The sequence below is a fragment of the Giraffa tippelskirchi genome, chromosome 8, assembly GCF_054371585.1.
Source record: "Giraffa tippelskirchi isolate mGirTip1 chromosome 8, T2T-mGirTip1v1.2.pri, whole genome shotgun sequence".
NCBI classification, from domain to species: Eukaryota; Metazoa; Chordata; class Mammalia; order Artiodactyla; family Giraffidae; genus Giraffa; species Giraffa tippelskirchi.
The window spans coordinates 131,455,546-131,483,270 of NC_137282.1; the positions used below are offsets into that span (position 1 = coordinate 131,455,546).

General features: G+C 39.9%; 1 protein-coding gene across 50 annotated transcripts in view; it reads left to right on the plus strand.

Annotated features, from left to right (window-relative positions):
- The first annotated feature begins 1,473 nt into the window (after positions 1 to 1,473).
- LOC145517574 (adenylate cyclase type 10-like) overlaps positions 1,474 to 27,725 on the plus strand; it is a 53,218-nt gene continuing 26,966 nt past the window's right edge. For 10 of the 50 annotated variants that reach the window (XR_014062162.1, XM_081520339.1, XM_081520338.1 and 7 more), the window contains exons 1-21: positions 1,474 to 1,639; positions 2,777 to 2,881; positions 5,323 to 5,361; positions 6,133 to 6,276; positions 9,231 to 9,436; positions 9,998 to 10,088; positions 10,185 to 10,273; positions 10,877 to 11,068; positions 11,462 to 11,583; positions 14,515 to 14,591; positions 14,694 to 14,883; positions 15,368 to 15,423; positions 16,145 to 16,298; positions 16,459 to 16,648; positions 17,817 to 17,903; positions 19,643 to 19,914; positions 20,449 to 20,585; positions 21,486 to 21,611; positions 23,780 to 24,046; positions 24,861 to 25,190; positions 27,581 to 27,644. Coding sequence is in view for 48 of the 50 variants with exons in the window: in XM_081520339.1 (XP_081376465.1) it covers positions 1,483 to 1,639; positions 2,777 to 2,881; positions 5,323 to 5,361; positions 6,133 to 6,276; positions 9,231 to 9,436; positions 9,998 to 10,088; positions 10,185 to 10,273; positions 10,877 to 11,068; positions 11,462 to 11,583; positions 14,515 to 14,591; positions 14,694 to 14,883; positions 15,368 to 15,423; positions 16,145 to 16,298; positions 16,459 to 16,648; positions 17,817 to 17,903; positions 19,643 to 19,914; positions 20,449 to 20,585; positions 21,486 to 21,611; positions 23,780 to 24,046; positions 24,861 to 25,190; positions 27,581 to 27,644 (3,095 nt within the window). In the remaining 2 variants the exon portion in view is untranslated. Of the gene's footprint in view, positions 1,868 to 2,776; positions 2,911 to 5,322; positions 5,362 to 6,110; positions 6,303 to 9,230; positions 9,437 to 9,997; positions 10,089 to 10,184; positions 10,274 to 10,876; positions 11,069 to 11,461; positions 11,584 to 14,514; positions 14,592 to 14,693; positions 14,884 to 15,367; positions 15,424 to 16,144; positions 16,299 to 16,458; positions 16,649 to 17,816; positions 17,904 to 19,642; positions 19,915 to 20,448; positions 20,586 to 21,485; positions 21,612 to 23,779; positions 24,047 to 24,860; positions 25,191 to 27,580; positions 27,645 to 27,725 lie in introns of all 50 variants that reach the window. The other 40 variants (XR_014062164.1, XM_081520345.1, XM_081520349.1 and 37 more) reach the window with 17 other exon arrangements.

The window sequence follows — 27,725 nt, forward strand, 5'->3', positions numbered from 1 at the left end:
TAGTGAAATGCTTCAGTTGTCGTTTTGTCATTGCATTTCAGATAGCTCATGACCCTTTTATTGTGGTCATTTTAGCACATAATAACCCACAAAGTGGGGGTGAGGTTTGGATTTTTTTTCTTTGTTACTAGAAGTTCTTTTATTCATTTGTCCTTGTGACTGTAGTGATGCAAAAACAGTGAATGGATGAGTGAATAATTTGTTTAATACATAGTTATTTTACTTAAGTGCTTTTTTTGGCAGGATAATTGTAAATGTATATATTTTAATTGCACTGGTACATTGAACATGTCAGTGCTATACCACTGGACCAACAGAGCATTTTTAGAGCATTTTTCTGGCTAATGGATGTCTGGTAATAATGTCTTGATTTTCCTTCCCGACTCAGCTACATAGAAGGGTTTGGGTTTTTTTTCCCCCTCAGCAGTGGAAGAAGCACAGGTGATGGATCATTGATGTCATTCAATTGTTATTTTTTAAAATAAATATAAAAATGCTAAAAAGTGTCTTGAATTTTGAGGAGTCTACATCCCATGGGTTCTGGATTGTGTTTATTATGTATTGCAATCTTTGTACACACATGTGCTCTATGGACAGTGTCAAACTTGGAGCTGTATGTTGCCCCTTCACCTCTTTTTCTGCCCTTTTGGCCCTCCCACTCTACTGAGGAGACACTATGGTCACCTGTGGGTTGATCATACATTTATTTGATACTCTCACTGGACGTGTTCATTAAAAGGCAATAATTCCATGAGTAAAATTAGCCCTTTAGTTATCCCCAACACAGCATCGACACATGTAGAACTAAACACAGTGAAGATGTGATTTTTAATTTCTTTATGCAGAAAAACATGCATTTCTGTGATTGTTAAAAATCCATAATATACTCATCCTTTTATTGCTCAGTGTTTTAACAAATATGAATCACAGACCGGCAACCTCAAATGGTACCTTTTCACACAAAAGTGTGAGAAAAACAGCTCGGGAAATACTCCCATGATACCGAATGCCCTGGCAGACAACAAAAATGGAAGAAAAGGACTGCCTGTGTCTTAGCCTTAGTCTAACCGCATTAAACTTAAAAGCCACGCTGAGTTTGCTTTCGTCAGATGCCAAATGGAATTCGTCCTTAGAAACTAAGATGACCCAACTTGCAATGCTGGTGAAATGAAAAGGACCGCCTTTTCGATACTTATACCAGTTGATCAGTTTCATTCTAGAAGCATTTTCATGTTTCAGACATTTTAAAATGTCAGGTTTTGCTCCTTCGAAAACACCGCCCAGCCAGCCTTCCGCTCCGCCTCCCCGCCCACCGGAAGCCGGAGCTAGAGCTAAGGCGCTGAAAAACATTGGACCAGCCCCAAGGAAGTCCGCACTGATTGGTTGGTGGGAGGGACCAGTCAGGGCCGTCGTTGAGGATTGGCTACTACGCGGAGGAACCCCGTTTCCGGTACCTCGACGGGCAAGCCCGCCGCCGCCGCCATGGCAACCGCCAAGCGGCTGGCGGCGCCGCCTCTGTGGCCAGTAGAGGCCAGGTTGGCGGCGCTGCTTCCCGACCTACTGGTCTTCAGGAAGCCTAGGGGATCCGAACCCGAGCTCGCCACGGCCCAGGGCGTCCTCCTTGGCGTCCACGTGACGGGTGAGGGCGAAGGGAGACGCGTCGCTCTCCTGACCTGCTGGAGGAGTGGCCGTTGGGCTTCAGCTCGTCTGGGCCGCGGCGGTTACGGGCGTGGCCCCGGGGTGAGCTAAGGCGGAGTGTGTCTGCACTTTTCGCCGCCTCCTCCGAAAACTAGAGGGCCATTTGCAGAGCAGGAGGACGCCTTTTCGGACGACCTGGCGTAGCCCCGGAATTCACTTCAGCGACGATGTAATTGAGACACAGAAAGGGGAAAGGATTTTTCAGGGTCATATGGCAGGCTTTGAACCCAAGCTTTTCCCAACCTTGAGCATTTTCCATTAAACATTCTGCTTCATTCGGTGATTCTATTTGCTCAGTTAATTCCTATTTTGGGTCTGTAAGTAAGTGCCCGCCATTGTTCTAGGAGTTGAGACCTAGCAAAGGGGCTTCGCAGGTGGCCTTATTGGTACTGCTTGCCAATGCAAGAGATATGAGACCTTGGTTTGATCCCTGGGTGGGAAAGATCCGTGTGAGGAGGGCGTGGCAACCCGTTCCAGTATTGTTGCCTGGAGAAGCCCATGGACAGAGGAGCCTGGCGGGCTGTACCCCATAGGGTCACCAAGAGCTGGACAGGACTGAAGTGACTTCACATGCATGCACAACTGCTATAAGAGTCATTCACTTAACACATATTTGTGGAGCTAAGTGTGTCACGGATATGAAAATGAGTGATTCAGGTGTCTGTCTCGAAAAGCTCTCCGTGAATTTTCCATAAGGCTTTAATCCATTCTCCTTGTCAGTGGTTTCTCTGTCCCTCACGTGGGGCAGGGGGGAATCCCACAGTTTCCCTGGGCCAGGGAGCCTTAAGAAGGTGTAATGGGAAAGCAGTAGCTGGATTCCAAAGAAAAAGGTCACCTGTGGATGAGTCTTCACCGTGGGCAGCTCCTGGAAACATGGGGGAGCCTGGCCCTCTGGACTCCAAGAGGGAGCAGCAACCAGTCTGGCCCTGAGTACTTGCTAAGTAACATCATGTTAAACGATAATGAAATGACTCATCTTGAAGAGATCTTCGGTTTTACTGGCCTGATATGTGGAGGGAATAGAGCCTAAAAGTTTAGGATTTGCAGCTAACATAGTGATTTTTGCTTTGGTGGTCAGGTTTTACAGCATTAATGGACAGGTTCAGCCTGAGCTGCAAGTTGGAACATGACATGGACAGACTGGCCCGCATCTTCAGTTATTACATTAGTGACATCGTGGAGCGTGAGTGACTTTTGTGGGGGAGGAAAGAGGTGTGGTGCTGGGCCCCTAAGGATTTGTAACAGAAGGGGGCCTGAGGTACTTTAAAATGTACACTAAAAGTGACATCCTTTTAAGTGTCACTCATCCTTAATATCTTTTGGTTAATATCTTAATATCTTTTTGCCACTGATGAGCTAGATCTTTGCCTGTATCTGCCGTTATACCCAGTTCACATCCTGTTGTCTCATCCTGTTCAGAAAGGGGAGGAAAGTGCTTTTTACTTTATATATTTGTATTTTATATCAAAATCAAGTTATTACTCAGGTTGTCTCTTCCAACAGTAATATGTATCTCATGTGTATATCAAATAGAACATACAGAACACCTTTCCATTCTGTTACTGCATTTTGATCTGTTGAAGTAGGAATGAGTGTTTACTTTCTGCCATGTATTAAGCTTGTGGATATTTGCCTAATCTGGAGTGGGGCGACTTTTCATTTGTACAGTAAACATGTTTTGAGTACCATCTCTGTGACATACATTGTAATATAACATTGCCTTCCTTTACTGACAGTATCCTGTTGAGTTATGTCATTATTCCGAGATTCACCAGAATAATTACTTCATGGCATTTAAGTGACTATTTGACTGCCCCTGTACCCCTGAGGAACAAGTATAAAAAGTCTTTCGAGAATTCCCTGGTAGTCCAGTGGTTAGAACTCCATGCTTCCAATACCGGAGTCCAGGTTCAATCCCTGGTCCAGGAACTAATATCCTGCAAGCCATGGGGTGTAGCCAAAATTTTTTTTAATTTAGAAATAAAAAGTCTTTGAATTGATCTCTTCAAGTTTAGATGAAAGGGGGAGATGGAAATTATGTATCATATATGTATTATAAGCAAGAACTGCTGGGTATTGGAAACAGATGGGAAAATAAAATAGATGCAGTACCTGCCTACCCCCATGAAGATTGTATTATTGGGAACTGATGGAGGATAGGTGTTAAGAATGGAAGCTGGAAGAGGCATTTGGAGCAGCTGCAGCAAGATAATGGAGATCTTATCTAGGTTAGTGGTTCTCAACCTTGGCAGCACATTGGATAACCACTTAGAAAGCTTTTAAAAATCCTGTCTAGACTTCACCCCAGACCAGTTAAATTGGAACGTCTTGGGTGAGGCCCAAGAATGAGGATTTTTAAAGTTTCACAGGCAATTTCAGTGTGCAGTAAAAGTTGAAACCATTGGTCTAGATATATGGCAATGAATGGAGCTATATGGAGATGACTTGATTTGAAATACAAATATTTCGCAGTTCAGCAGACAGGATTTTCTAATGTATCAGATTTCAGTGGGAAGCGGTGAGGAAAGGGATTCTCAAATTTTCTGGCTTTTGTGACTGAGTTTATGGTGTTAACACTTAATCGTGATGGGAAAGATGGCTTGTAGAAGGAAAATTAAGGGTTCTGTTTTAATAGATTGAGTTTAAAGATGTTAATAAGTCAGTCATTCAAGGGGAGAAATGAAGTTAGTAGCTGTGATTGAGATGGAGCTCAGAGAATAGATCTGTTAGAGTTGAAAAGTGAGTTGATAGCATGAAGATGTTAAAGTTAATAAATGATTGAGTCCACGTGAGGCGAGTGTAAATAAAGAGCTTAAGACTAAGCCTTAAGGAATTCCAGGGGAGGATTTTGATTAGGGAGAAAGAACCTACAAAAGAGACTGTAAATCAGCCAGTCAGGTAGGATTTTGTGGTATTTCTGAAGCCTAAGTGGAAGTAATGTCTCTAGAAGAGGGCCATTCTAGCTGGGTTGAAAGTGAAAGGGTATCATCAAGTGCAGTGATGTCAGAAAAATAGTGAATTTAGCAAGATTAATGCTGTCGACAATTTTAGTGAATTGGTGGAAATGGCCAAATTGGAATAAACTGAGATGAGAATGGTAAAGAAAATAAGCGTGATTAGGATAGGAGGAGAAACTTGTGTATCACCAGTCTCTTGAGAATTGTTTTGCTGGGAATGTAACAAAAATGAGCTAATAACTAGAGAAAACAGTCAAGAATACATGGGTTAATTTTGCTGTGTTTTGGTTTTGTTTTGTTTTGTTTTAATATATATTAATGGGAATGATGGAGTAGAGAGAGGATAAGAAAGGGAATGAAGTTTTTAAGAGGGTGAAAGGGACTAGGGTCCAGAGAACAAATAGGATGGCTTTGAAGATAACTTCAAAGGGTTTTTGAGGAGGACATTCCCGTTTTTAGAGAATACGGATATATATGGAACCACAGATTTGGGGGAGAATTTAGAGGAAAGAAAGGAGTCTGAGCTTTAGAGAGAATAAATTAACCAGAAAAAAATAGGAGAAAAAACTCAGTAGGCCATTCTTTTCATCATATATGACTCTGCCCATGATCTGGCATAGCTCTGATTTTTGACTCGTTTTCCTCTCTCTCCCTTACTTGATTTCAGATGTGCTCTGTTTTGGAGGAGATATCCTAAATATCACAGGTATTTTTGAGTTTTTTTTTTTAATATTTACAGCACTGTAAGTTAGGAAAACTATATTTAGATGGAATTTGGCATATTTGTTTATTCAGCATTGTTTGGTTATTTAACATATACTGGGCCCTGGGAAAGCAAAGATGAGGAAGGCACAGTCTCTGTCTCAGGCTCTCTCAATCTAATGGAAAAGCCGTGTCCGTAGTAAGCTTTACATTTTGTTGTACTTTACATTTTGTTCAGATTGAATGACAGGAAAATAAGTACCTATAAAGCATTCATGAGAAAACTAACGAGAAACTTGGTCACTAATAGCAGAAGCTAAGTATACAATAGGGAGCGAAGTCTAGCTTGTCTCTCCTTTCTGGAGAACTCTTAGGATCAGGATCATTAACAGCTATCTGCCACAGAGTTGGCCTATCCTTTCATTTAAATTTAATAAAACCACTTAAAATCTTAAAATTCAACTTGAATGTAATCCTACATTTTGTGAACTTCTTAGCTACTACCTCTCCTCTTTCTGTTAATATACTGATGGAAAAAAGAGAAAGGATTACCAGAAATAGCCTTAGTTTTAGGAACATTTCAGCTTCTACCTGGTCATGTTTTTATATGCTGAATAGTTTTGAGGATCTAAAGCAGTATTTTAACCTAGCATGATAGATAGGGCCAAGAAACCTTGTCTGACACCTTGCATGACATCTGCATTACTGTGGGTTTTCCCTGGCGAGTGAATTCAGATATTTGATCTCTGTCAGCCTGTTTTTTTTATCTCTACAGGGAATGTGCTCCTAGCACTCTGGACAGTGGAACAGAATCAACTGAGTGACATCATTACTCTGGTGGCAAAATGCAGTCTGGAGATACAGGAGAAATTTGGGATCTACCATACCAGAGAAGGCCAGGACCTGCAGCTAAAGATAGGTATTAGCTACTAAAAGAGTGTTCAGGTGAAAAAATAATAATAAACCTCTATAAAAATTCAAAAGATAAATGACAACCTAGAAAAAAAAACATTTGCAACTTATGTAGACAGTGGGTGAATTTTTCTAATATAGAAAGAACACCTAGAAATTAGACTAACATTCTAAGAGAAAAATGAGCAAAGAACAAGTACCACATAAAGAAGACATCCCTTGTAGCTTGTAGAAAACTGGTAAACTTCATAATAAGAACAATACCAATTGAAAGTACCAATTTACATCATTTCTTATCTATAGATATGGAAAAATTCAGATGCTGCACACACTGTTGATGAGGTGGTGAGGAATAAGCCTCACATGGTGCTGATGAGAGTCAGCAGTAGTACAGCTTCTATGGAGGGTGATTCAGTAACCTCTGTCAAGATTACAAATGCATTTTTTCTTCAACCCAGCAATCCTAACATTTATCCTTCAACCATAACATTTATCATATAGGTACATCTGAATATTTATAAAATATCATATGTATAAAATTACTGGTTGTAATATAGATGTGATAAAAGGTTGAAAACAATACATCTGTAGGAGACTAGTCAAATAAACAATAACATGTCTACCTAATGAGATTCTCTGCAACTTTAAAAAAAGATGTTTGCTATAGCAATAGCTCCAAAATATAGGTGAGAAAAAGCAAGATGCAAAGCACTGTGTTTAGTATGCTACCTATTGAGTAAGGAGGAAAAGTAAGAATTTTTATTTGTTTATATTTACATAAAGAAACACCAGAAAGATATATAAGAAACTATAAAAGTTACCTATTGGGGTAAAATAGTGTAGATAGATATGTAAGTTGGAATCAAGACTTTTTAATGTATAGTCTTTATATAGTTTGGTTTTTGAACTATGTTACTATATTACATTATCAAAAATATAATACAATGCCATAGAAATTTAAAAACTGTATACAGGCCACAGTTGCAACAGTGGCAGAGTCAGGGTTGAAGGGGAAGCTCTATACAAAAAACTGCTTCACAGGAGTCCACAACCTCCAGGGGTTTCTGAAGTAAGGGCAAAAGTTGGCTCCAGCTATTCATTGGTATTTTGAGGAGCAGAAGTGAAGAATCATATTCTGAGTTATATGGCATCTCTCCTACCATCCTTTTCTTGTTCTTCTGCTTTTTGTTTTATTGGTAGATAATTCACAATTGATACTGTACATAGACATATGTATATACTTTTGAAACCATCACCACAATCAAAATAATGAACATATTCAACACTCACTAAATTTTCTGTGCCCCTTTACAAACTTTCCTTCCCTTCCCTCCCCATCCCCAAACAACCACAGATCTCCTATCTTAGAGTTTATTTTTAATTTTTAAATAATGTTATATAAGTGGTATCATACAGTATGTACTTTTTGGCTACTTTAATTTCAGCATAATTTGAGATTCATCATTCATTGTTATCCATTTTGGGCTATTACAAATAAACCTGCCATGAACATCTGTGTACAAGTCTCTGTATGGACATTTGCATTTACTTCTCTTGGTTAAATACCTAGGAGTGAAAGGGCTGGGTCATGATGGTAGATGCATGTTTACCTTCTTCAGAAATTGTTAATTTTTTTTTTACCAAAGTGGTTGTACCATTTTGCATTTCCACCCACAATGTATGAAGGTCCCAATTTCTCCATGTCCTAGTCAACATTTATTATTGTCTATTTGAGATTGAAAAACTTCCTTTAACATTTCTCATAGTGTGGGTTTGCTGGAGGTATGTTTTTGTGTCTGCAAAAAAAAAATATTTCACCTCAGTTTTTGAAGGGTATTTCCTCTGGGTATAGAATTCTAGATTGACAAGAGTTTTCCCCTCTTATATGAAAGCTGTTCTAGTGTCTTCTTGCTTGCAGTGTTTCAAACAAAAAATCTACTTTCAGCTTTATTTTTGTTTCTTTGTATATGTTGTCTCTTCTCTTCCACTTTAGCTGCTTTTAATATATTTTCTTTATCACTGGTTTTCAGTAACCTGATCATGATGTACCTTGGTACAGTTTTCTTAATTTTTCTTATGCTTGGGAATCTTTGAGATTCTTGGTTCTATAGGTTTCTAGTTTTTGTAACATTTAGAAAATGTTCTGCCATTATTTCTGCAAATAACTTTTAACTCTTCCTCTGTCCAGTTATATACCTACTAGACTACTTGAAATTGTCCCATAGCTTACTGTTGCTGTGTTCATTGTTTTTCTTTTTTCTCCCTGTATTTCATTTTAGATGGTTTACATTGGTGTGTTTTCAAATTTACAGATGTTTGTGAAAGCCAAAATTGTATCCCAAAAGTATATACCTCTGTCATTCTTTTAAAATTGTTTTTCCCTTATTGTTGGATTGGGTGACTTACCTAAGGGCATACTTCTTCCGGTTATAGTCATGTCTCTCCTGGCAAGCAAGCCAGTTTTTCAGCTGTTATTAACAATAAAAAATCCTCCAGAGCAAGAAAAACAGGAGGCAGAAAAAAGGGTATGGCAAAGCCCATCTGTGGTAAAATACTGATTGTCTACTGTCTCAGCCCTGGTCACATATGAGACCTGGAGAGCTGGTGTGGTTACAGAATGGCAGAGTTCCTTAGCATAACCATTTGGTCTCTGCCATCAGGACCTGGTTATCTATTAGAAGAGCAATTTAGAGAGAAGACTCTTGGACGCCTAGGATCCAAGAGTTTCTTCCCTTATACAACACAGGCTTGTTTGAATGTCTGCCTCTAGGTGTACTTAACACAAAAGGAAATCTGGGGCAAGGTATTATTTTTGAGGGTGAACTCACCTAATACTTCTGCATCTGTGGGTAAGAGTTTGTATGATGCATAGAGCAGTGTGAGGATTCCAGCCCCACCCCCACCCTTTGCATAGTTTGCCAGCTGAGTCTGGTCACCACTTGTCTTCTTCTCTCCGGATAGGCCTGTCTGCAGGTCGGATTTCCCAGGTTATCGTTGGAGATGAGCAGCGACAGTACCTCTTGGTGATTGGGCGGGATGTAGATGGTGTCCAGTTAGCTCAACGGTTGGCTCAAGCAAATGAGATTGTCTTGTCCTGGAACTGCTGGAAGCTCTGTGAGCAATACATGTTTGAAGTGGAAATCATGAGGGAGGACGAAGCTGTGAAGGTAGGAGGCTGGTCACATCCACTGAATGTCCTGAAAAGGAGTTCCTACTACACAAGGCAGTACTCTGGTGGTGCCTAACACCAGACCAAACCAGTAACCACTGGAACTTTATTTTGGAGGGAGATGAGGGATACTCTCCCAGGAAAACAAGGCAGAATAGTAAGGCGGAAATGCTATGCTATGCTATGCTAAGTCGCTTCAGTCGTGTCCGACTCTGTGCGACCCCATAGACGGCAGCTCACCAGGCTCCGCTGTCCCTAGGATTCTCCAGGCAAGAATACTGGAGTGGGTTGCCATTTCTTTCTCCAGTGCATGAAAGGGAAAACTGAAAGAGAAGTCGCTCAGTCGTGTCCGACTCTTAGCGACCCCATGGACTGTAGCCTACCAGGCTCCTCCGTCCATGGGATTTTCCAGGCAAGAGTACTGGAGTGGGGTACCATTGCCTTCTCCGGAAAAGATAAGCAATAAACAAGGGAAATGCCATCCTCAGCCCTCTATTAAAGAACCAGAGGTAATCCAGTTGGTGGGTGGACACCGAACTGAGCAGTTCCCTTTCTATAGTTAAGAGATATGCGGATCATTGACCCATTTGATTTTGATGAGCATTTTTACAAGTGCCTCGATTATCTGCCACATTACCGGACAAGTGCTGGTAAGTTACTTTGTCCTTTATTATACTACCCATGCCCATTTCAAAGATTAATTTTCTGCATGGCTGGAAACATTTTGTTTGCTTTCCTTCTCTCAGACCTTCTAAGAACTGCCCTGGAGTTGGATCCAGATTCTGCACTTGAGCAAACCCTGCGGAAGCACATAATGAAAAACCTTTTGAAGAAGGTTGTTTCCTAGTTCTTGAGTCATTGTGTGTAGGCCGTGTGTGTGTTTGTATAAATAAGTGTACATGTGCATATGTGACAACCATTCATATTGATCCAGTTCATCTCCTCCCTATTGTAATACCAGCAGATTTTCCCATCTGCACCAGTTACTGTGGTGACATGTCTTATAAGTTTAGATTTCTCAGTCCTAGAAAGTAGAAACCATGTTTGGTTTTTGTTTGTCCCTCTGGAAACTAATACTCTGTAAATAGGGTATAGAGTATATGCTTAGTAAATATGTGTTGATCGATTCTGTATATGTGAATCCTGTAGTAAGTGATATAACAACTAATAGAATTAGATATATCAAACTATGTCTTAGAGAGGAAAATAGAAAAGCTTGGCAAATTTCATCAGTAAGTTAGATTTAAAGTCAAATGATTTTAACTCCCAAGTGCACTAGTTGGTACATGTTCTCTATCTCTTGAACTTGAATTTTAAGTTTTTTGTCTAATATCTGAAAGTTATTTTCTCATGTTTACCATGGAATATAGAATTTAAATACCTGAACATGATACTGAAAGTTGAAGATACAGCAAGGTGACTCCCTGTGTCTTTGTAGATTGATGAAGGCCAACCTATGGAGTATATATCTGAATTCCGTACTGTGACTATGGTTTTGGTCAGCCTCGAGTTCCACAAGACAGCATGGATGTTGCATTTGTGTCATCTTATCCAAGAGGCTGCGTTATACATCTCCACAGTGATAGAGAAAGGGGGTGGCCAGCTGAGCCGGATCTTTATGTTTGAGACAGTAAGTACAAGGGAACTTGATATATCAACATTAAAGATGAGTAAGGAATAAAAGTCTTATGACCAGTTTATCTCTCACTGATAGACACTCTCTCTCAAAGATAGACACTAGAAATTGAATTTTTGAAAGTTCTTAACATATTTCTCTTGTGTTTTAAATTTCAGTCCTTTGTATAGTTAAATGAAGTTTTTCTCTTCTTCTTTCTTTAAAAATTTCCATGTTGATGTGGCCTAGGATGTCGATTTCATGACTCTTATAGAATCCTTCATTTCTAATAGAAAACCCAACCCCAGGAAGGGGTCTGGCTTCATTCAGGGAAGTTGGTTCAGTTGAGGCAAGCTATATTTCTTCCCCAGGTCAATTTCCCTTTTCTTTCTTTGTCACCTCTCTCAGGGCTGCATGTTCCTCTGTGTTTTCGGCCTTCCTGGGGATAAGAAACCAGATGAGTGTGCACACGCCCTGGAGAGCTCCTTCAGCATCTTCAGCTTCTGTTGGGAGAGTCTGGCTGAGACCAAGTGAGGAGGAAGGTGGGGCAGAGAGGAGCTTCTCAGACCCAGTGGGGCTCTTCAGGCAGGGTAGGAGGCGGTAATAAGTAGCAGGGATTGAAAGCATCCAGAGTCTGCCTAAAGGGGAGGGAGCAGGCTAAGGGAAGTCAGGAGACAAGATATATTAAGAAATCACTAGCTACAGAACTATGTGGTAGATTCCCAGGGGAAATGGGTGTAAGCTTTCATCCAGCGGGGTGGGAGAGGGGAAGGTACAGAGTATGTGTAGCAAGATGCTAGGACACTGCAAAGGAACAACCAGTATGTAAATTAATGTACAACTAATATATCTGTATGTGAAGAGATGGCTCCCTGTCTTTGGGGAGGGGAGGGGAAGGAAGAGAAGTTGTGGAGCAATTACCTCGATAGAAAGGGACCACAGCTGGTTAACGCTCTTCTTCTTGGCTTTCACTCTTGGTCTTTCCCAGTCCTGTTGATTTCTATGGAATTCACACTGAACTGATCTCCTGCCTCCATATCCACACCACTCTCCCACCTACAAAAGCCTAGTCCTAATGAAGTTGTGCAACTATGACATGATTGGTTGGAATTTTTCAAATGACCGTTTTTGTTTGTTTTTTTCACTAGAAAGCTGTAAGGAAAGTGTGTACATGAATAGATTTGAAAAACAGTCTTCCTAATGTCAACGTTGAGTCGAAGATTTGTTTTCTTGCCATACCTATTCAAGATGAATAAAAATTATATCATACTTTCATAATACTTAAACATTTTTAAAATACTTTGGTATATGCTAGCAGTGTGAACATTTATATCCTTTTACATGTGAGGAAACTAAGCCCACAGAAGAGAAGTTACTAGCATGTAGCAGAACTGGTAATGACACCCAGATCTTCTGTCCTCAAACCTGTGTTATTTTCATTACCTCATAGCTGCCTCTTACAAAATACAAATATTCCCTTTTCATACTGAAAAGGAGCTTAGAGATTATCTCATCCAACTTCTTACTGGGTTGGCCAAAAGGTTTGTTCAAGCTTATCAAAAAGATGTAACAGAAAAACCCAAACAATCCTTTTGGCCAACCTGGTATTTTATAGATAAGATGCTACAGTTGCTTCATAGATACTCAGTGAAAAGTGAAAGTGTTAGTCACTCAGTTGTGTCCAATTCTTTGGGACCCCGTGGACTGTAGCCCACCATGCTCCTCTGTCCATGGAATTCTCAAAGCAAAAACACTGGAGTAAGTACCCATTCCCTTCTCCAGGGGATCTTCCTGACCCAGGGATTGAACCTGGGTCTCCTGCATTGCAGGCAGATTCTTTACCATCTGAGCCACCAGGTATGTGATGGCAGTTCTTTCAGGCTTGTTGAGATCCACAGATACTACAGCCTACTTCCCAGGCGTACCTGCAGTATGAGTATGCTAAGCCATTCCTTCCCGTGCGGTCTATTCTGTTTCGAAATTTTGCACTGACTTTTGTTCTTCAAGGGTCCTGCTGTTAGCCCTTACTGTTGAATAAGATAGTCATTTCTTTGGTCATTAGATACTATCTTACAATGCCTTTAAGCATGCCTTCTATGACTCTTAGACCATAACTTGGTCCTTTCAGTCTTTTTAAGTTTAGAATATTGTAGATGTTGAGATGGGCTCTCAAGATCTTGTCTAGCTCTTGGTTCAATCCTGGCTCGATCCTTGGTTTGATCCTTAGTTCGACCTGGGTTTGATCCCTGGGTTGGGAAGATCCACTGGAGAAGGGAAAGGCTACCCACTCCAGTATTCTGGCCTGGAGAATTCCATGGACTATATAGTCCATGAGATCGCAAACAGTCGGACACAACTGAGTGACTTTCACTTTCATTTTCATTGTAGATGTTAAGAGCTAGACAAGATCTTAACAGTTCATCTCATTTGGCCTCCTTAAGTAAACTAAGACCCATAGGTCATGTTGGAAAGCCAAGTAATTTGACAGTGATAGATTCTAAAATCTAGTTTCCAGGTCAGTGTTTTTTTTCTTGAAGATAATTACTGATTCAGTAATTTCCTAAAGTGTGTTTGGTAGAACATTAGTCCCTTTAAAAATACTGAAAGAAAATGTCTTCATGGTTATGTATGTTTGGGAATTGATGCAACTATATTTCCTTCTTGAAGGTTCACAATATACATTAACATCAAAGTTTCTGAGTAGTCTTACAGTGAAGAAATTTGCTGTATTTTGTTTTATTCAACATTTCCCAAATTTACTTGATCACCAAACACCAAGACATATAAAAACCCAGAAGGATGAATGTTCTAAGGAGCATATTTGGGAAATGCTTCCATCAGCAGCCTGACATTCTGAGTATTCCTTTTCTCTCACATTCTAGCATTATTTGATCCATTAACCCTGTATAGTTCTATTGATCTACTTTTCAGTTTGGGATTTTATGTGAAGTAGCATGGTGTAGTGGAAATAACATTGGTCTGGGAGTCAGGAGGCCTGGATTCTCATTCTGGTTCTAACATTAGCTTGTACAACTCTGGGAAAGTTAATTAATGGGGTTTTTTTTTTTTCTTCTGTCAAATGGATTTTTAAATATTTGCCCTACATAGCTCACATGTTTGTTAATTATCCCTCAAAGGATCAGATGAGGTAATGAATTTGAAAGTACTTCAAAGAGCACACATAAAGTATCTGATAGATACAAGGTATTTTTAGTGTTTTTACTACTAGTAGCTCTTCAACTGAAATTCCTGGAGAAGGAGAAACATTTTGTTCCTTTTGACTATTTCCCTAATATTCAGTACTTTGTACCCACTGTGTGGTGCTGTCTGACAGCAGCCTCTGGCCCTGTGCAGTCTGAGCTCTAAAACTAGATTTCTGGATCTAAGGGCGTGGCAGTCTGGTGCCTGACTTAGAGGCTTCTGAGTGCATAGTTACCAACTATTATTTTTCTCTTCCCCAGGCTTGTTTCCATCAGTATCACCAATGGACCAGTATTCTGTGGCATGGTTGGGGCAGTTTCAAGACACGAATATACAGGTAGGATAGGATATTGGACTGTTAGGTCTGTGATTAGAGGGCAAAGATGGAGGAGGTGATCAAAAAGTCTCCATCCTTTTCTTTACTGTCTCTGTGATACAGTTATTGGCCCAAAAGTAAGCCTCGTGGCAAGAATGATAACTGCTTATCCAGGTTTGGTGTCCTGTGATGAGGTAACATATCTGAGATCTATGCTACCTGCTTACAACTTTAAGAAACTCCCAGAGAAAATGATGAAAAACATCTCTAACCCAGGGAAGATGTACGAATACATTGGCCATAGAAGATGTATGTGAGTATCATTATGCCATAGTTCACTGCCATCTGTTTTATAGAATCAGGGCATAGAAATAATCAGTGCTTGACTGTATGAAATTAGAGAGAATGATGCTTCTAATACTGGCCTGATGGAATAAGTGACAGGAGGGTTTCATGTCTGAGATCTTTAGCTTTTACATCTAACTCTCAGCTCGTTCCTCAGTGAACTTCTTCTGTCCAACATGAAGAGAATAGTAGTAGTAGGTCACTAGTCTAGATGTTCTTTTTTCTTTGTGTGCTTTCACTACTTACGTCCCTGAGCCTGGAACAATTAATAGTTTTTCTCCCCTTCTCCCCTTCCAAATTTTTTTAGTTTTTTAAAAACTTTTGTACAGAACTCTGGACCTCTTTGATTGTTTGAAAATATTTGTTTATAAGGACAACTTGTCCTTTATTAAAAAATATGTCTATCCCAATCTACTTTTAATTAACACATTTTCCTTTTTCCTTTTCCCCAGAATGTTTGGGAAGAGACATTTGGCCACAGAGAGAAATAAAAATCACTCTTTGCTAGGTAAGTTTCCCTTTTTACCTTAAATCATAATTTTGTAGATCATTAAATGTTATTTAAAAAGCAAAATGTGATTTAAAAAGCAAAAAGAGACTTAACTGCATCTAAGCTTGTAGTAGAAAATAGAGAGCAACCTTCTTAGTGAATTTATGTTAATTTTGAGAAGGACTTGCCATTTCTTTTCCCCTTTGGATGTTTACATTTCAAGTTCCAACATTTAATAAGAATCTTTGTAAGGATTCTCATCTTTAGAGAGAAATCTTTAGAGGGAAATTCCTCATCCTGAGATAGTGACGATAGCACCGAGACTGTTGCACCCATACTGTGTATTCCCTGCCTTTATATTTCTTTTATCTATATCCACTAGACCATTATTTTCACATAGCAGTGACAGATTCTGAACACTCAATAGTTATAACGGAAATTTTTTTTTTTTACAAAAAGCTGAGAAGATATAGTAGCTCCCATGTCCATATGGTGCCTAGTTGTCCTCAATATTATTACTTAGGCTCTGGAGCAAGCCTGCAAGCCCAACACACATTTATGTATAGTCCAGAGTTGATTTTCTGGAAAAAAAGATCTGAAGGTTTATCAAGTAATGGAATTCTGTTAAGGATTCTGGGGAAAAAAGCCATTCTGAGAATTACCTTTACAAATTAATTCAAATAAATAAGTATCTGCTAAGAAGTACAGGTATGTTATGTGCTCCTTGTCTCTTTAACAGACCGGGAGAAAGAACTGGAAGCTTTCCGAATGGCACAGCAGGAATGTTTGCACCAGAAGAAGGGACAGGCAGTTCTATATGAAGGTGGAAAAGGCTGTGGAAAAAGTCAGCTCTTGGCTGAAATAAATTTCCTGGCCCAGAAGGAAGGGCACAGGTAAAGACTCTTGCTTTCTGACTTAACGTGTATTTCTCTTGGGACTCCTTTCCCTCACTGGTGAGATTCTTGTATCATTAGATTCGGCATCCTTGGGCTGCTGGAGTGAGACCTCTCTGTGGATCAGGGGACTCCCAGTGACCATAGTAACGTTCACCAGGGTGTTACCATTGAAGCTGAAGAAAGCAGATTCCAAGCAGTGCTTCTACGCCATCCAGACCCTCATGGCCATCTTCTTTGAGATTGATACATGCCCAGCCCATTACCGGCAAGAGCACCTCCACAAACAGCTCCATGGGATAGTGGAGGAACCACTTCACTGCCTTTTTAATGACCTCTTCTTTGTGAAGGTAATGAAGGCAATAGCTGTGTGAACTGGATTACTGATATTACTGATATTTTTGGTGGATAATTGGACCCAGGATTGTCTTCTAATCTAAAACCCTTTAGCCATATGTACAGATATCCTAAGGACACAGAGTTAGCAATGGCAGGATTGAGATTTGAAAAGTCTTTGAAACCAGAACCCAGACTTTTTCCTTTTTGAGAATGGATTCTAGGACCAACTCTGAAACTTGCTGGTTGTATGTCTTGGCACAAGTCACTTAGCCTTTCTGAGCCTCAATTTTTTTCACCTGCCAAATGACAGTTGTAGTACTTTATGTGGTTTTTGTATGAATTTTAGAGGATGTAGGGTGCATTGTAAATGTGAAAGTGCTAAAAAGGTGATACTGACCAGTCAAGTATACCCAGCAGTTATATCCATGTGTTCTTGAGTTGGTTGCAGCATCTTATTCTTTAACCTTCCCTTTCCATTCCTGCGTCATGGAGTATGTCACTTGAACCAGCATCTGAATCTCAAAAGCTTCCAGTGATCTAGGATTTATGTAGTACCCAATAGCAAGTAGGCTAAGAATTCCCTGGTCCACAATTCCATTTATTCATCCTCCATCACTTCTTCTAATCTACCCAGCATGCAGGGCATTGTATCTAATGAAAAATAGAGAAGACAAAAATCTTTCCAGTCCCTCAGCATACTGCTGACTTAAGACGGGCCTTAACTGAAGTCGTCAAGGAGCAGTCTCACTTTGGCTCTCAGGTCCATAGTAGCTCATGCACTTCAGCCTAGCACAATGTTGGGGATGTCCATGGCAATTCTTTCTCACAAGTCTCATGCTACATTCATTTTGGTATATTTAGAATAACCTGGGTACTAGAATTGTCCAGAGTGACATTGCTAAGTCTGACCTGTCACTTTATCCCTCAGTCATGATCCTTTAAGGGTTTGCCAAAGTTCAGCATGAAAAGGAGATGTCTCTCTCTAACCACCAATGAACTTTCAGTCTCACCCCCTGAACTATATATTGATATTTGATTGGCATTTGTAACCCTACACCCACTCCTGTAGAAACCTATTCCCACTCAAAATAGAATCATTTTCTCTTTGCTTTTGAGAACCTGTATATTTTTATTAGATTGTCATTTTGAATGATAGTTGTGGTTAATTTTCCCGGTCAGTTTCCCTTATCCTTCAAAGTTTCTCACATGGATGACCTGGCCAGACAACAGAAGATTAAAGCATGTTTTTTTGAAGTGCTTCAGAAGGTGGGTATTTTTGCTACATACCATTAATTCTCAATAGGTGGAAATGGTTTATGCTCATTTTAATCTATCCACATATTACCTGGACTTAGACATTTCTTGGACTGCATATTTATTGATATCTTCATTGTTATCTTTAACCTTGAATCAATCCTATAGCACGACATACAAGAAAAGGTCTTTGCTCTTTCCTGATCCTGTTTCTTAATGAAATTTTAATAACTTAAAACAGTGATTTCTAGATGCAGGTGGATAGCTATTTTACCTCCTATTTATCAAAAATACAGATACTCAGTCCCCAGTCTAGGATTACAGAGTCAAGCATCTGTATAAGAAGAAACTGATGTAACCATTCTGGAAAGCTATGTTGAAGTAACCAGTCAAATTTTTAATAAAATTCATTGTCTATACCCAGCAGTTTCACTCCTGGAGATAAATCCCAGGTAGCTGGTTCATTGCAGTATTTTGTTTGTGAAGGTTAGGGAGGTGTTGGCGTGAATCTATAGATGAACACTTGGGGTATGTATAGTACCGATATTTGAAGTAAGGCAGAAGATGAAAACATAGCAACACAGAGTGATCTAAAAGTAATGCTGAATATTTTATCTTTTCTTATGGCTGAGTGTATATATATACACACCACATATTCTTTATCCATTGGCCAGCACTTCAGTTGTGTCTGCTTCTTGGCTATTGTAAGTAATGCTGCAGTGAACATAGAGATGCATGTATCTTTCCAAATTAGTGTTTTTCTATTCTTCAGATGAATATCCAGAAGTGGAATGGCTGAATAAAAAAGATGAAATCTTGCCATTTCTGACAACATAGATGGAACTTGAGGGCACCATACTAAGTGAAATAAATCAGATGGAGAAAGACAAATACCATATAACTTCATTCATGTTGAATATTAATAAATAAGCAAAAACAACACATAGATACAGAGAACTGAGTTTTGGTTACCAGAGGGTAAAGGGGGTCAACTATATGGTGATGGATGGAAACTATACCTTTGGTAGTAAGCATGGTGTAGTGTGTATAGAAGTTAAAATATAATATTGTACACATAAAACGTATAATGTTGTAAGCCAGTTTTTAAAATCCTGAGTAAAAAGAGAAATAATGAGATCTATAATACAGTACCATTTACATAAAAACATTTTATTTGACAAAACAACAATGCGCATTTTATAGGAATGCAGTATAACAGAAGGCGGTACAATAAGTACACTAGCGTGATTGCCTGTGGCAGTGGGGAGTGGAATGTGAGTGGAGAATGTGGATAAAAGAGAATACCTTTTTTTAAAGTCTGCATGAGTAGAACATGATAATTGGTGGTTTTAGCTAGCACTCCCAGGTAATTCTGATGTGCAGCCTGGCTTGGAAGTTACTGTATAAAAAAAATACTATGAATTCCCACACAGTTTGAAGCTTTTGCCAAAATGAAATATTTGAAAGCTTCAGATTTGATTTGGAGAACACTTTGATGCTTATTTCATCTTTCAATTAGAGTATTTTCTTGTTCAAAGAAACTCAGTACGTTTCTTTAGGAATTAGATATACAGATGCTATGTTATATACATAAAGCAAAATATTACCTGGGCTTAGTTTACATTTTACTCTGAAAATACCAACCTGTACTGACATTTAAGGTGTTGATGGGAAATTCATGGTAGATTTTAAAATCAGATGACTTCATTTCTAATCAGAGTTTGTCATTGTTTCTCTCCTGTTATTTCCAGGCAGTAAGGGAAACACCACTGATTTTCCTCATTGATGAGGCCCAGTATATGGATGCAGCTTCCTGGGAATTTTTGGGAACAGTGCTCTCTCGTGTGCCCATTATCATGGTGATGACATTGACCCCTGCCTCCACCCTGTGTGGCTGGGCCCAGCACTTCCTGAAGAGCCCTCCTGCTGTCCTGGTGCCCATCTCGAAGTTGGCAGCGACCTCACTGTTGAGAATGGCATGTTGGGAACTGGGGGTGGTGAGCATCCCCCAAGAGCTGCAGATGTGAGTGGCTAGGACTAGCTGGGCACTTGATTAAGGGAGGAGCCAGTGCCATAATATAAGAGAAGGCTCAGGTCTCACACCAGAGCTGGGGGAGAGAAGGCCATTAGAAACCATGGTGAAGCCCAAAAGTGGATTTAAGAGTAGACAGTCTCCTAGTAACTCAGTAAAAGGGCTACCACCCTGAACCATTCACCCAGGTTTTCACAGGACAGTTAGGACTTGGATGACTTGCTTAATTTTTCCATTATGTGTGGCCAGGCCAGTTTCCTCCAGACCCTTCAGTAAGGGGATGTTAGTTCCTTTTAACATCAACAGAAGCAAATAGTTAAGAGAGAAAAGTTACTGCCAAAATACATTACAAAACCAGTCAGAAACTTCTTTTTACATTTCTGTGCTGCTTCTTCCCTCTGTTAGTGTGTATCATCAGGAACTGGCTTTAACAAAAGAAGTATTCCTCATTATGAAATACCATTATGCTTGGCTCTCTTCAAGTGGGCCTCTTGAGTCAGCAATCCCCTGCTTACCTCTCTACAGCTACCTTCTCCGCAGGTGCTTTGGAAACCCCCTTTACTGTGAGGTCTTATGCCAGGATCTTCTCTCTAAAAACATATTGTGCTTTCATGACCTCCAAAAGGAGGAAGTGGAGAACAGCAAGTGGGAGACCCTCTCAGGTAAGCTGAGCTTCCCAAGGTTCTACCCTGATCCCACTGCTGGAGTTCGTTTCTGAACATGGCATCTCCTGGCTCTTGTTAGGCATATGCCTATTCCCTGCTGACATTATAAGCTGGATTAGGCCTTCCTGGCTAAGTGAACTATACAAATAATATGCAGCTATGTTTACCGTCTGGTGGCTGAGACAGTAAAGAATCTGCCTGCAATGCAGGAGACCTGGGTTCCTATCCCTGAGTCAGGAAGATCCCCTGGAGAAGGGAAAGGCTACCCACTGTGGTGTTCTTACCTGGAGAATTCCATGGACAGAGAAGCCTGGTGGGCTACAGTCCTTGGGGTCGCAAAGAGTCAGATACAACTGAGCAACTAACACTTCTTTTACTTTTCATGTTGAAAACATTAAATACCTGCCTCAGATAAAGTAATTGAGTCCATCTACTTTAGTTCTTTTTTTGAGCAGCCCAAGAAGTGGGGATTTAAAAATAGGATTTATAAACATCAAAGAGGATTGATAAATATGAGAGTCTGGTAGAGAATTGCACATTAGTGATGAGAAGGATAACGTGAGGTTTTGAATGGAGAATGGGAGAAGGGAAAAAGAGGTAGAAGTATGTGTAAATCCAAAAAAGCATCCTGGAGCTGTCATGCAGTAGCAGAGAGGGATGTTGGGAGGTAAACAGGAAGAGTAAGAATGTTAGATACTGTGTGTTACAGAAAATGTTGTTAGTTCCTAAGAGAAAATGAGAACAGGCAGGATGGGTGGGGTAAACCACTTTAAAGGTGTGTGCTCCATTCACCTTAGACCTTTCAGATTCTTGAGTACATTCTTGTGATTTTGTGTCTTTAAAACTACAGCCACTGAGCATGGCATTTTCCTCAGTCATAGTCTTCTTTCCCTACAGCCAATGCCATGAAATCCACAATGTACAGTATTTCTCCTGCCAGCTCTGAAGACCAGGAACTTTATGTCTGCACAGTCAAGGATGATGTGAACTTGGATACAGTGCTTCTTCCACCGTTATTAAAAGGCAGGTCCCTTGAAGACCTCATGTGAATCAATTACGGATGTCATTGCACTTAGTAATTTGGTGGATGATTGAGTATAGATCCCGCATTATCATGCTAGCTTCGTTTCTTCAAAAAGGAAACCTGCCTTTCAGAAATAAATTCGGGCACTTCCTGAAGAGTTGTTAAAGACTTGTAATGCTACTTGAGTTATGTTTTACATAACTGAGCCCACTGTTCTCTTTGAGACTGACTTGGAAAAGTTTTCTAGTTATTTAATAAAAAGTATGACCTGAGTTTCCCTTTGTGCATATTCCTGTGCTGGAGGAGACAGTAAGCAAGGGAGAAAATGTTGCTGAGGTTTAAGAAAATGCATGGTGCTAGTGAAGAGACAGTGTTAGGGATCTAGTAGGAGTTTAACAAAAAGAGTGCAAAGTATAAGTTTATAATGACTGATGAGATGAAGAATAAAGCCCTCAGAATTGGGCAGGCATAATTAGACACGGAGTGTTCTTTTTATACATGAAAGTTTTAATGTTCTATTCAAATGTATAGTGGCCAGGGTACTTTCAGGAATATTATGATTAGGCATACCTTCAAGTCAGCTGTGGTCTTACTGAGAGTATAGACATGTATGTGAAACAGCAATACAGAATGCCTTGGTAATTAAGAGCCAGGGCTCTGACATCAGAAAAACCTGGGTCCCATTGGTTCCCCCACTTACTGGATGTGAAATGTTAGATAAACTTACCTAAGCCTTAGTCTTCTCATCAATCAAGTGAGAATAATAATAGTCCCAACCTCATAGGGTTAGTTGAAGATTAAATGAAATAAATCATGATATATAATAAACAGTCAGTGAATATTAGCTGTCATAAGCTGTTCACTCTGGTGGTTTTAGGTTCATCTGGACAGTTCATATTCCTCCAACTGTGATAGGCCACACTTAGCATTGGCTTTACTAACTTAGAAGCATACAGGTCAGAAAACACAGCACTCTAGTAGAACGTAGTCAGTGGTTTCCTTCAGTAAGGATCCACAGAGCAGTTCCTACTGCTATCCTCTGGAACCTCAAGTAATAACTCAGATATGATGGAATGAGACTATGATGGATGAGTGCTTAGATGCCTCATTTCCCAATGAGAAACTGTTATCTCTTAGTCCTGTAGACATAGCTTCTAGGCACTGTGACCTATTACAGGAATCACTACACCCAAGGAACCCCCACAAAGCTGTGGCTTACTACCAGGTAGTTGTAGCTTATTCACCGTTTTCCTAGTCCAAATTCAGTTTCCAGTCAAGAATCACTGTTTGCATAAGCAGTGTTACCTGGTAACTCAGCTGACATTCTGATTTTATGGGGATCCTAGGAAATGGCTAGAAAGTTAACCCAAGGTCAGTATTGTCCACAGGGAAGGAAAAAGGATTTGTTAACTCATAAGCTAAAATGAATAGTTCAGTCAGCAAGTCTAAATGAAAAGCCAAAGCTGCATTGTAAAAGGCCATATAAGTTATAAAAGTATTTAAGAAGGGGGCTGACCTTATATTTGTACTTTAGGCGTACAGTTCTATCACTAGTTAGTATGTTATTGGGATAAGAAGAGAAGACTGGTGATGTTCAAAATGGTAGTATAGTGATCCAGGTGAAAATGACTGCTTAGACTAGAATTGTTTGGAAGGAAATATACTCAAAAACGTTCAGAAAGAAAATGAGTGGGTGGCCAGTTGGTTGTGAGGGAGAGGAAAAAGTTTAGAATTATTCCAAGATTTTGGGTTTGGTAATATAATTGGTTTAATAACAACTGCTTTAATATATGGATCAGAATTTGGAGAGATTTACTAAAATGCTTGGAGTTTTGAGCTCTATACACAAATTAGAGTTCTGGCACCAGGAAGCCCAGCCTCCATGTTTAGTTGAGAAAGTAAGAAGAAAATGGGTCTACCAGCAAAAGGTTTTGGTGACCACAAGAAATAGCTTCAGTGTCGTGGTGAAAACCTGATTGTTGGATAAATAATGAATGAGGAATGGGGACAAAAGAAGACATGGAGATAAGGTTCTTTCAAGAGATTTGGCTGAATGGAGAACAGGTGAAAGAAAAAGCAAGCCTTTTTTTTTAAATGAGCAGGTTATTAACATGGTATATTCTATGTTGGTAGAAAACTTATTCATTGCTAGTTTTTTTTTCTTCAGAAATAGCAGTGAACCAACTGGATCAACTGAGCCCAGAGGAACAGTTGCTGGTTAAATGTGCTGCAGTCATTGGTCACTCCTTCCACATAGATCTGCTGCAGCACCTCCTGCCTGGCTGGAGTAAAAATAAGCTACTTGAGGTACTGAAGGATCTTGTGGATATACACGTGCTCCGCTGGTGCAGTAAGGGCCAAGAGCTTCCTACTGAGCCAATATTAGCACCTTCCTCTGTCGAGACTGAGCATACCAAAGAGAAGACAAAGTCAGGTGAGCTAGTGCCTTGTTCTCAGGCCCAAATAGAGAGCTTTGGGTAAGGACGTATTTGTTTAGAAAGAAATCAATATTATGTGTCATAGGCCCCAGTCTCTTAAAGCTTATGTCTAAAGAATTGGGGAAATTATTACTTTAATCATGGAAGAGCCATTTTTATAGTGAATGAATAGCTTTTATTTTTCAAAATTGTCTTAATTTCAAGAATTCTAGCTCCATGTTAAACCCCATGCACTAAGTATTTGTATCTTGATTTTTGGTTTAGAAAATATTGCCCTAGTCTTTTATTGGCTTCTTGGGATAAATAAGAAGAAAAGTGGGTAAATTATTTCTGATTTTAGAAATTCACAAGGAAGTTAAACGTGATATTGAAACAGACATGAACAAAGCAAGATATGCATTAAATAGCTGCAGTCTCATATTCTCCACATGAAAGAGTAAAATTGTGACATAGGCTACCCAAAGCATATATAATCCACAAATAGCTTTCCCTTTGACTTTGAGTTGAGTCTTATATTTGAGCAGAGCCTTTCTGGTTACTTGCTGTTTATAATAATTTATATTAATAGTAAAAAAAAGCTCAATATAGGAGGAACAACTAAGAAATCTGTCTCCTGATCATTTCTTCCTTGTTGTACTTTATCCTAAATATTGTCAATATCACTCTCAGACTGATACACAATTCTTTGTACAAAGGAAGCAATAATACCAAATAAGAATTATCAATAACATTTTCTTATAAACTAGTACCATGTGCTTGGGAGTTTACTACCTTAAGGGAGGCTCTCATGTAGCATTTCCTATGTTTCAGATGCTGACTTTCCTCTAAGGCTACAAGAGGAACTATCCCTACCTCAGATGGAGGTGCTTGAATTTGGAGTGCCCCTTTTGCGGGAAGGGGCTTGGGAGCTGTGGCCCAAGGCACAGCAAACAGCCCTACACTTTGAATGTGCTTGCTTTCTTCGAGATCTGGCCTGCCGCTGTGGGAGCTGTCATGGGGGAGACTTTGTCCCCTTCCACCGTTTCGCCGTCTGTTCCACTGAGAGCTCCAGCGGGACCTCCCGATTCTGTAGCTACAAAGACACTGGCTCAATACTAACACAAGTGATCACAGACAGATTGCAGCTGCCTTCTCCCCAAGGTAAGTGGGTGTCACATATCTCTTTATTCATGTACTTGGAGCTCGTCATTCAAAAGAGGAAATCAGATTAAGAGAGAAAAATAGGTGGAGAGAGTCATTTATCACTGAAGTACCAGAAATTAAAAAAAAAAAAAGTGTGATCTCACAGTTAAAAGGAACTTTAGAGATCATACTTGTTTTGGTTGGCAGTAGTGGGCAAGTTGTATGTGTGTGCTCAGCTGCTCATTGTGTCTGACCCTTTTGCAACCCCAGGGACTGTAGCTAGGGTCCTCTGTCCATGGGATTCTCCCGGCAAGAACACTGGAGTGGATTGCCATTTCCTCTGCCAGGGGATCTTCCTGACCCAAAGATCAAACTCAAGTCTCCTGTGTCTCCTTGCACTGGCAGGAAGATTCTTTATCACTGAGCCACTTGGGGAAGCCCCTTGGGCAAGTTACTTAACCTCAATTAATTGAAGAAAATAACAGTACACACTTCATGGGTAGTTGTGAGGATTAAATGAGTTAGAATATATAATATGCTTTGAATAGTATCAGGCACATGGTTAGTGCTCAGTACATTTTAGTTATTGTTTTTATTATTATAAATTTTCAGTTCAGTACACATATATGGAGTCCTTATGTGTATCAGATGCTGCAACTAGGTGTTAAGAATACTAAGTGAAATTATCAGGTTTTTGGGGGGGGGTGGTACAGACATATAAATAGAGAATTCCAATATGGCCTGGTAAAGGAAGATAAAATGGACTACCCAGGGATTAGGATACCTAGAGAAACGGCTATTAGCCCAGCCTGAGAAATGAGTAAGGTTTTTCCTTGAAAGAGATAATGCCAGAAGTGAGATCTGAGGGTTATGTAGGAGTTAGCTACTTAAAGAAGCTTTAGTGGATAGATGTTCCCCCAAACCGATAGCCCTCAACTGCAACCCAGATAAGAGCTCACCCTTGGAATTCTCTGGTAGTCCAGTGGTTAGGACTCCAAGATTTCACTGCAGAGGGCCAACAGTTTACCCTCTTTGTTTTAACATTTTCAGTTAGCTTGCCTTGTAGGACAGCTCATTTCATTCTCAGTAGCTGTTAGAAAACTTCTTTCACCAAGGTGAACTCTACCTTCCTGCAAATTTTTCACTCATTTTTCAGCTTTGTGCTTTCTTTCATATTTGAAGACAGCTGTCAAGTTCCAGGAATATCTTCTTTTTTTCTACTTTAATAAAGGAGAAGTTGGTGTTGGTGTTGGCAGGGGAAAGGGATATGGCAAATTGGTGGTGGTAAAAGACTAAAATGAAGATTTTGATCTATGATCTTATACCTCCTCTGGCTATAACATTCTTATGACTCTGTGAAGGTGAACCAGTGACTTGGAGAAATTGGTCACTGGCTGATGAGATCTATGGTAATTTGTACTTTTGTACTTTCTGAGAGGAAGAGGAAAGAAGACAGTGAATGTCCTGGTTGGTATTATAAAAAAATCACACTATCATTCATAATTCCTTTTCAGCCTTTTGTTTTTGAGAGGTCAGTATTAGCTTTAGATGAGGCAGCTTGGTCAGTCTAGATGTGAGAGAGGCTCAAGACCTTTCCAGCACAGCCGGACTCTTACAGGCTTCCCAGACCCTGAGTCTCTGTGCACAGACATGCTCTATCAGGCTGCGGTACGGTGGTGCCTGAGAATTGTGCGTCATAGTAGTGCTGCCAAGTTCCAGTTTCCTTAGACCTGCTTTACCTTATATGACATCATTAATCAGCGAGCAGTCCTTGTACTTAACACAAACCCTCCCTATAATGGTTCCTTTAGACTCCTTTTCAATCCCACCACCTGTGCTCCTGAGCCCAAATAGGTAACATCTCCACAGCATTTTCAAGTCTTTGCCTTTTGATCAGAAGACAGCTGCAGAGAAAGAGGCAAATCGGGAGGGTAGAGGTTATTTAGGATCAATCAGGTAAAGCTGAAAATCTCTTCTGGCTGTTGTGACCCTGGTGGGATGTGACATCTTGTGCCCTCATGTTTTTCTTCACTAGGTCACTTCTTCTGTGGTTCTCTCCCATCTAGTCATAAATCTGATCCAGATATGTTCATAGATTTCTACTATTAGAATTAGTCATCAAACCAGAGGGACATATTCTTTATTCATTTCTTTGGGAAACAGAATTAGGAATTGGTTTGGGAGGTTTGAGAATGAAAGGAATTACTATTTAAATCACAAGTAATTGCATTTAAGGAAAAAAGAATTAGTACCCTAATCTTACATGTAAGGTTACTTTATTAAACCTAAATGTATCATTTTTATAATGGGGGAAGCAATTTTCATGAAAGGTAGTCAGGAATTTTTAAATGTTCTCAGTTAATACAAATACAGGCAATTAAGGACAGTCATCTCATTTCTCCCTACAGATACTTTTCAGTTCCAGACAGAATCATCCAGAAGTCAGGAGGCCTTCACAAGGGAATACTGCAGGTAGGTGGGGATGCTGAGAGTGGACGTGGAGGGGTCCAGAAAGTAAGACACGGTTGATCGTTAAACTAGGGCACTCACCTT